Source organism: Camelina sativa, chromosome 9, assembly GCF_000633955.1.
Source record: "Camelina sativa cultivar DH55 chromosome 9, Cs, whole genome shotgun sequence".
Classification (NCBI taxonomy): domain Eukaryota; kingdom Viridiplantae; phylum Streptophyta; class Magnoliopsida; order Brassicales; family Brassicaceae; genus Camelina; species Camelina sativa.
Window position 1 is genome coordinate 22,581,879 of NC_025693.1, and position 9,966 is coordinate 22,591,844.

A 9,966-nucleotide genomic window follows, 5' to 3' on the forward strand; every position below is an offset into this window, starting at 1 on the left:
TTGAAGATCCTCTGGTGTGGGTCGGCGTAGGTATTCAGTGCCAAACAAGTCAACTATGCCGACGACAAAATGTTCCAAACATTTACGAGCAGTCGATTCAACAAGACGTATATATTCGTCAACCGAGTCCGACCCAGTCCCATATGCTAATAGTCGAATTGCTGCAGTACATTGTTGTAGCGGTGATATACCATTCCGGAAGGTTGCATCCTTTTTTGGTTAAAATATGGAACTTCTTCTCTGAGACGATTCACAATACGCAAGAACAATGACTTGTTCATTCGAAACTGTCGGCGAAATTGCCTCCCCGTGTAAGTCGGATTATCAAAAAAATAATCGTTCCACAAACGTTCGTGCCCTTCTTCCCGTTTTCTATCGATATATGTACGTGTATTCCTTTCGGCCGAAATTTCCTCTTCAGCAGCTTCAAATTGATTATTAAATTGCTCTTGAAAAAATTGGTTAAACTATCATTATTGGGATCATCATGGTAGTAAAAATTGTTGGAAGAAGATGCCATAAGATGAACAAAAGAAAATAATACAAGAATATAAACTTGCAATGAGAAGAATAATTGTATGTTTTTGGTGAGAGAAGGAAATGTTTGATTTTGATGAAATAAACTCTTGTGCTCTTCTGATATATAGAGGGTAGATAACTCTTTTGATACATCAAGTTCATTTTCGGACAAACACATGTGAACAAAGGTCTTGCTTACAAACAAAGACTTGTGACTCTCTAAATTTTTATCTTTAAAACTAAAATCCAAAGAAACAAAACAAATTCATGTGACTCTCTCTTTAAAACTACAATCCAAATACCAAACAGTACCTACAATCATACATTAGCCGATCCACATCTTCACTACTAGTTTCCTTCTCAAAAAGCCTAAACAAATTTACTTAGTAAACATGATAAGTACCAATACCAAAACACTCATACATAAACAAACAACAACTACCAATTCAGGGGTCATTTGAAACAATGGTTTCTTCTCTCGTGCCTCAGTAGTCAGCCTCTCCAGGTTCACCAACCTCTGATCTGAATGGTTTTGATGGTCCTTGAGCTGGATCAGTTGGTCCTTGAACTAGATCAGTTGTGTCTCATAATCAGGAAGTGGTTCAGCTTCACAGCTCCACAGACTTGTGAATCCAATCTCAGTTGATGGTTGCGGAGGATAGTAACAGCTGTTAGCCTCCTCTTCAGAACTGTAGTCTAATGGACTATTTATTCCATAGTCGTATATAGAGTCAAGTCCCATGTCTTCTTCAACCTGAAACGGAAAACACATATATAAGTTTCCAACTAATTTATAACAATGAAAACGTAAACAAGTTTATTCAACCTGAAACCAACGCTTATGAAACAGGTGATAAATCAGAATGCAATCAGAATGCAAAAACAAAAAAAAAAGATTCCGAAACCAAACATAGCTGATTCATTAAACATAGCTGGTTCATTAAAAACATAAGAGAACAAGTTGAACAATGTCACATATCTGATTCATAAACACATTAAAAACATAAGACAAACATAGTTAAAACAAACATAAACTGCAACCTCATATCATCTACTGTTTCTTCTAAGTTAAAACAGTTCAGTCATTAGCTTCTTCTTTAGAGCTTTTTCATCTTCATCTAGAGTTTCTTTCTTGGCAATGAGAGTGTCAAGAATGAACATCTTTTGGAGAACTTTCATCCCCTCCAAATCCTTCTGTTTGATCTCCCACATGTGACTAAACTCTGCAGATGGTGCAGCCTTCTCTTTACCTTTGTTCCTTAATTTTTTCATTGCCTTTATGCCAGGAGGCTCTCGTGCTCACCAACGACAGACCCTGTAGATGGTGCAGCATCATCAGCTTTTCTTTTGTTAGAGCTGGTTGTCTTTGGAGTGGGGTTCATAGCCTCCAGGTTTACCCATTTCTGTTCATAGCGTAGCACATTCCAAACCAAACTTCTTCTTGTACAGCTTAGTGTAGATTTGGTGAGGCTATGAACCCATTTCTGTTCATAGCCTCCAGGTTTACCCAGAGCCGGCCCCAAGGCCAGGCCAATGAAGCATATGCTTGCGACCACATATTTTATAAGCTTTTGTCGGCCCTATTTTTTAAATAGTTTCTTTAGCCCAGTGGTAATAACTTTCCCTGTAGAGTATGAGGACTCCGGTTCAAATCCAAGTGCTAACTTTTTTTTGTTTTTTTTTTGTAGTTTTTTAAATAAGCAGCCCCTTTTCTTTATTTGCTGGTAGCCCTCAAAAACTTAGATACGGCTCTGGGTTTACCCATTTCTGTTCATAGCGTAGCACATTCCAAACCAAACTTCTTCTAGTACAGCTTAGTGTAGATTTGGTGAGCATTCTGCAGAATATCCAAATCGTTCATGCCACTAGCTTTCTCACCCTCTGCCTCTGCATAAGCTCCAAAGAACCTGCTCACTTCCTTACTGATTTTTTGCCATCTTTGTCTACAATGGTCAGGGCACCTTGGCTCAGCACCACCAAGTACATGACTACTTGATGCATAATAGTCTCCTATACGGATCCAAAAGGACCCTGCCCTTTGGCCATTCCCAACTATTGCATCCTTCGATGTGTTTAACCAGCCGCTTATTAGGACTAAGTCATCTTGTGTGGACCATATATTTCTCTCCCTACGTTGTTCTGCTGTCTCTTCTAGTTGACTAGGAGGCTGACTCGGCTGTGAACTAGTTTGTGAACTAAAAGCAGGGATTTGAGAGGAACCAATGTTTACATTGGGAGCAAAGCTGTCATATGGGAAGTTAAGAAGGCTAAAGTAGGATTGAGACTGACTATTAGGAGTATGGTTTGATTCCATAGCAATCAGATTTAAAAGTGGAAGAAGCTGAGGCAGAGATATTATTGGGTGTTCTTAGAGATTGGTTAAGAAAGAAGCAAATAAGATAGATGATAGAAGAGAAGTAAAAGATATGAGAGTTTGAGTATTTGGTTCGGATGTAATATAGAGAAGTTAAGAAGATCATTAAATCCAAAGTTTGGTGTTGATACAGACTTTTAATTCTAAATAACAATTACCTACTTCAGTCAAATCAGAAGTAATTGATGGTCATTGAGTGTTTTTTTATATGTAAACCAAAAAGTTTGGTTTTGTTAATGCATTGAACTCAATTAGTTTTGTTAAAGCATTCATATCATCTAGTAAATCAGTTTTAAGATTCAGTTTTAAAAGTTTTTAATTTTTCAAAGCTTTCGTAGAAATCAGTTTTTTAAGTTTTAAGACTATTATCTGAGAACATGACCAGATGATAACAGGTTAGATACTCAGACATAAAAAGCAAAACAAAGTGACACTAAAATCACAACAAATATGTGACTAACTTTAATACACTACTATACTGAAAACAATACTGGTTCAATTACTATTAAGATTATTGCAGTAGCTATATAGTGAGTGTGGAAACAGGGATCATTATCCAATATAGGATTTTACAAAAACCAAAACCACTCAAACGTATTATACAAGACATAAACCAATCAAACATCTGAGACCATCACAACTCAATTATGAGAAACTCATTACACAATCAAACAACACTTTACAAGCAACTCCAATCCCATAAAATCTGTGAATAACCACTTAGACACTACTACACAAACCACAACACCACTCAAATCAGGAAACCAACCTTGCATTACATATAGTGAGTGTGACTTAACTTTTAGTTTCGAATAAATGCAGGTTTGTTGATGGTTATCCGATTTAATTTGCCTTGGTTAACCTCACCTACAAGCCTCAGAAAGAAAGCAAAATCGATTAATGTTCATCAGTGTTAAGGTTGATTTTAAATACAACATACGACACTCAAAATTCAGTCATACATCGTGGAAGCTCACTAAAATCCTATATTGATTAATCAAAACCTTTAATTGACAGATGAGACGAAACCCTATACCATGATACTAAAACCAAACCTAATTCACATATTTCAAGACCCTAAATCGATGAAACAATAACTGACAAAGGAAACAACGGGACTACCTTGTCTATATCGCCGGAGATGAGATTTGCGAGACAAAGGAGACGAGGAGACAAAGCCTCAAGTATAGGATTTTGACTTTGCCTTCAAATCGCCAGACATATGAATCGACAAAAGAAGAGAATTTTAACGGATTGGTAGGAAAACTATGGACAGATTGATTTCTACATGGATGAGCTATCGATTTTGGTGTTTTAATGGCCGGAATACACACCTTAGTCGGAGAAGATGGTGACCACGAAGCTTTTGCCGTTTTGGAGAGAAAGAAGGAAAACCTAGATGCGATTTCGAAGAGAAGGAGAGATGAAATGTTTTCTCCTTTACAAAAAATCTCAACCATTCACGGGTTGCCACGTCGTAATAGAACTGAACCAAAATCAGTTCTAATTGAAGACCCAAAAACATGTTCTTCTGTCACTATTCCATATATTTTTGATTTTAATGGGCTAAGCACACCCAAACTATTCTCTCGTTAAAGATGGCCTAAACTAGGTGTGTGTAACCTTTATTGCAATCAAAACTTTGGGCCATTAGATTATTTAAAGAAGTCCTAGTTATTAACTAACAACATGTTAAACGGCCCAATATAGTCTACTTCTTCTAACTTTCTAAGGTTTACATATATACATCGAATTTTTGTTTCATATCCGGAGGTTCATTCACTTTTGCTTTAATTTCAAAGATGGTTCAGAATCACAACGTCTTCTAGATCTCAGTAAGAAACTATATAGTTTAAAAAAAAAAAATTATAGTGATTCATGTACTGAATTACTGATAACATACTTTAGAACTATACGAATTCTTCTTGAATATTTATGCAATTGAACTTATAGAAGCATTGTATATAAGATATATTATCCCTTCAAATGACTACTTCTTTGAAGATATGGATTTGGGCCATGAAGTTTTCAAAGTCTTTTTTGCCAACACCACTCAGTTTAATATAAACTAACCTATAGTGGATTCATGTGTTGCTTACATTTCTAATAAATAACTCGTACTCTCTCTTGTTTTTATTTAATTAATAACCGATAAAAAGTTTAAGAGGAGAAAAAGTTAGTTTGTTTTTATTGCTTTTTAGAAAGATAAAAAGCGAATTATGTTGAGATCAAAGTTTAGGTCTATAATGACTAAATGCCCATCACAAGACTCTTAAAAGCTTAAAAACCCCAAAAGCAGAGAGATAGAATTTAGCTTTTTTACTCTCTCTTTTTCTCTTCTGCTTTAAAAGGGTCACCCACTTTCTGCAATTCTTGTAAATAAATTAATTATATACTTTTCTAAAATCATGCTTACTGCTTAGCAAAAAAAAAAAAAAAAATCATGCTTAGCTTTATCTTCCTTCCTCCTTTTGAGGATAAACTTTAGATTCCATGCATGAATTGATGGACATATCTATAACGCATTCATATTATATGCGTTCATCTAATATGCAAATATATTAATGTGGATATCGTTGTGTTTACATATGGACGTTTCCTTCAAGTGGTATGCCGTATGATTCACATAATCATAAAATGTTTTATCATTTAGAATCGACTGTAGATGAAGTGAGTTTTAGTATAGAAAAAGCTTTTGTTGCATGCTTATATATATGAATAAAGCGCTTCTTAAGATCAAATACATGTTTTTTCATTGAATGTAAATTTTACTTAAACAAAAAAAAAACTATTTTTACAATGAATGTGACCTTAAAACTGAGACAATTTAGGGTTTAGAAAAAAGATATTGAAACCAACAAATCGAAATATTCTTTGATAAGGTTATGCAGGTCATAAAAAAATAATATCTGAATTTGTTCAAAGTAACCATTCTTTTTCCACCCTACTCCACAACATACCCTAGCGGAAAAAGCTTTTATCTTATTTAAAACCCACATTTTTTGGTACATAAAAACCAAAGCAAAGCACCAACATTGTGAAAGGAGAATCATTCACAAAAGTGATCCACACATATTCTAAGCCCTGATCCGGGGGATGTACTGTTTACATACATCAATAATACCTAAAACTTGTGAGATTGAAATGAAAACTTGAACTCGAAAAGGCAAAAGAGAAATAGAAAAAAGCAGTATAAGATTCTAAGGTGGTGGCTTCTTCCTTTCTCTCGGGGAAAAAAGAAAAGAAAAGATGAAATGAAACAGAGAGGCAATAAAGTTTGTGGAGATCTTTAATATCAATCGAGCTGTCTTGGATTCTAAAGGAAACAATGACCAAATTTGTATGCTTTATCTTTAGACAGATAAAATGTTAACTATGGTTTGCCTAGTTTATATTCCGTCGGTTTCATATTAGATGATGGTTTAGTTAAATGTGTACTTATTAAAATATTTTAAACCAATCAAATATCTCTATTCTATATTTGACGATACAAGAACAAAGGGATAAGTAAGTAATATTGGATGATATCAACTACTTGTAAGTTGTAATGAAACAAATCAAATATTATCAGAAGTGCTATAATTAATTGACATGGCTAATGACAGTTTTTCGTAAAAAGATGATAAGAATAAAATTGTTTTTTATAAATGTAATTGAGTATTAGGTAAATACTGCACCGCATGTTCTTTCTTCTAGCTTAAGCGTTCTTTCTTCTAACTTAAGTATAGTTTATCTTCTTTTTGTAAGAACTATATATTGTGAAGCAAACCAATCTTTTATATTATTTTTATCAAATCAAACTTTCGATTTATTATAACGTTTTAAACCATGACTATATTATGTTTGGAATTTTTAAGTTTATTTTTTTTGGAATATTCCTCATTTGGAAAATTATTTAAGTATAGATGAATGGTTAAACGTAGGTGTGAATAAGTCATGTTTCTGTATTTATTTGTTCTTTTTCATTAAATCAAAATTATTTTGTATTATATGAACACCAAAATAAGTCACTTGATGTATCAACAAATTATTTTTATAACACTTGTATTAGCTCAATTCATCTTATATAAATCTTTTTTTTTTCCAGCCATTTTCCGTCACATTTTCTTCAACATAAATTACCATTTACGACCATAATATGATAATTTTACATCGCGAAAGGAGAAAAAAAGATGAAAAGGAAAAAACTCAATTTTTTTCGACCCCCATATGGTCATATCCTTCTAGAAAGGCCCTAAGCCAAATTGAAAAAANACAACTACACGTTTAACGCAAAGTATTGTCCCAGCCCAATGAAAGAGAATTCCGTAAGAGAAGAAACAAATAACGCTAACGATAAACCATGCAATGCGAATGATCATGCATGCATGCATGATTGTTATGTTGATGAACACTTGAAATGAAAACGTGCATCCACCGCTTCGAGTAAGCCAATCTCATCACATGATTCTTCTTCACAAACGTCATCGTCGAGAGATAGGTTGAGATCAAGTGCGACACAAGTAGCAATGTTCTTATCCTCAGATTGATCTGAACCGTCTGATTTCTTATTAATAGGAGGAGAACAAGCTCTTGATCTTGAACTAAATCTTTCACAACTCAAGATCACGATCGCGTCTCTTAGCGAAACTTCTTCACCACTTGAATTACGAACTCTTCCTCTCTCGATAGCTCTCTTGAAACCCACTTGAGACAAATAGTCAGCTTGTTCTATATCTTCCACTAAGAACACTCTGTTTGGATCAAACGACACAGCTTCAGAGAACCGTTCTATGTAACTCCAGCTTTGTTCATCTCTCGACCTCTTGTTCCTCAAATCTTCTGCTGCATCTGATCTTGTTGAAGAGAAACTGCTTAAGCAGATTGAGACGAAGCTGTCTTGAGACCCGAACACGAGTTTAGCTAATTCTCTAGCGATCTTTTCTTTAGCATCTACATCAAGACCTTGGAAGAACATCCATGTCTCTTCTTTTATATCATCGTTTCCATTGATCTTCCTCGTACTTGATCCTGACCTGCATTTCAAGATTGTTTTCGCTAACTCCGGGACTATATCCTTTTGCCACGGTACCTTACTCTCCAAGGCATCACATAGAGTTGCTAGGTTTTCTGCATTCATCTCTTTAAACCTAGACGAGGCATGTTCCACCTCCATTGCATCGGTCGAAGAGGGTGCAGAGTTGATCGTTGAATTAGGATTCGAACAGACAAGCTCTGTTTTCTGCTCGCTGTCATGTTCTGGAATGAAGAGTCTTAAGTGAGATGTCTCAGGGACCACGGAATGATGACGATGCGTGTTTGTCTCAATCACTGGCCAATCACCGTTGGTTTGGAGATGATGATGCATATTACTCGAAGGTTGAATGGAACCAGAAAAGGAAGAAGTAGGAGATGAGAGTGTGAGTGTTTTTAGAGATGGTCTCTTGTGGATTGAATCACAGATTGAGTTCCACTTCACCACAAGCTCCTTGATAGACTCTGAATCCTACCAAGTCAAACAATCAAAACTTAGACGCCCTTAAAATGTAAATGCAAATGGAAATGAGAAGGTGAAATTGTTTTTATGTTTATACAACTTACAGTGTTGCTATTTTGATTCTCCTTCTTGTACTGCTGAAGCCACGCAGGTAAAGCTGCAGTGGTTACATTGCTATTGCTATTGCTACACTTTAAAAATCGAGCTTCCACCTCAAACTTGACCGAACATTCCTCACAGAAACTGAGTTGATCCGATGGCTGCAGCTGGAGAGACACGTTCTCTGACTTCTTGACTTCAACCTCACTGATTTGAAAGAAAAAAATTATGATTAATTGCTTAATTAAGGAGTGTTAAACTTGATTTAGTCTTTGAACGAAAATGAAGTAACTTTTTTTAGCATTTTCTCCCAAAAAAAATAAGAAAAAGCTTATGATAAAAATATATAAAATAATAGAGAAAAAGGTAGCAAAAGATGCACGTTGGTTCACCGCTCTTTTAGATGATCACCAAATAAAAGCAAAAACACTATAGGTAAAATTGTCCTTTTCGAAAAAAGAGACAAAATAGTTAGAACATATCCAACCAAAATATTAAAAATAAATTAAATGACGAGATTTGTTGATTGCACATTATTTGACTATTTCAAAAGGAGAAGACTTTTGTTACCTATCGGAGACGAGACTCAAGCGGAGGCTACTACTACTAGTTGCCGGAATAGTAAGACTAGTGAGACACCAGAGGGACTCAAGCGAGGGTTGACCAGACTTGCATCTTACGTAAGTCTGTGAAGTCGCTAGACCCATCAACCAAAACCTCCCGTGATCTCCCATGACTAACCCACGAGCCAACTTCCCAATCTCCATTATCATATGCTCCACGACACAGTAGTTGTTGTTATTGTTATATACCGAAGAACCTCTGGTTCTTGACTCTACGAACCAGTTTAGATCTCCCAGATTTAGAATCACTCCTTTCCCTACACAGCTTCTCACGAGTGTCTCTAGCTCCTCTAGCTTATGTTCCACATCGGCTCTACTCGGTTGCCCGAACGATGAGAACGATAAAGTTATAAACTTCACGTCTTTTAAAGCCTCGGGAACGTCTTTTTTGTCGACTTTTTCCATCACCGATCTCACAACTCCGTCGACAGTGGCTAAACACTCTCCCACGATCACGAAATTTCTTCTCTTTTTGTCGACTAGACTGTTGATAACGTTCATGACATCCTCGTTCCTGACAGGAGTTAACAGCTTTCCCTCTTTAGGTTTACTAGACGAGGTTGTTTTTTGGCAAATCTCTAAAGAAACAGCTTGCTCCACCTTGGTTTTGACTTGAGGACTCGAGAAACCAGCTTCTCTCATCACTCTACTTACGCTAGGATCATCGAGGATGGATATGATGAGCTGCTCCACCTCGATCTTGACTGCTAAAATCGGTTGCTGCTGGCTCTCGATGGATCCACGTCGCTGGTGAGCCTGTGCGCGTTTGAAAGCTGCACCAAGAGCGTTAGAGATAGAAGGGAAAGGGGAAGTTGGAACCCCTAACATAGGACTCCCCGTGGAGGTCGGGAGGCGGTTTAGAGCCACGTTGAAGC

The 9,966-nt window shown here is 36.1% G+C and overlaps 2 protein-coding genes across 3 annotated transcripts in view; both read right to left on the reverse strand.

Moving 5' to 3' along the window:
• Window positions 2,324-2,833, reverse strand: LOC104715584 (glutathione S-transferase T3-like). Its single transcript, XM_010432976.1, has one exon. The coding sequence runs from the start codon at window positions 2,831-2,833 to the stop codon at window positions 2,324-2,326; it is 510 nt and encodes a 169-aa protein (XP_010431278.1).
• LOC104711799 (protein SMAX1-LIKE 3) overlaps window positions 7,154-9,966 on the reverse strand; it is a 3,737-nt gene continuing 924 nt past the window's right edge. The window contains exons 2-4 of one of the 2 annotated variants that reach the window (XM_010428564.2): window positions 9,039-9,784; window positions 8,474-8,675; window positions 7,154-8,378 (exon numbers count right to left, since the gene is read on the reverse strand). In XM_010428564.2, the coding sequence (XP_010426866.1) occupies window positions 7,272-8,378; window positions 8,474-8,675; window positions 9,039-9,784 (2,055 nt within the window). In that variant the 3' untranslated portion in view covers window positions 7,154-7,271. The remainder of the gene's footprint in view (window positions 8,379-8,473; window positions 8,676-9,038; window positions 9,785-9,966) is intronic. The other variant, XM_019229688.1, reaches the window with a different exon arrangement.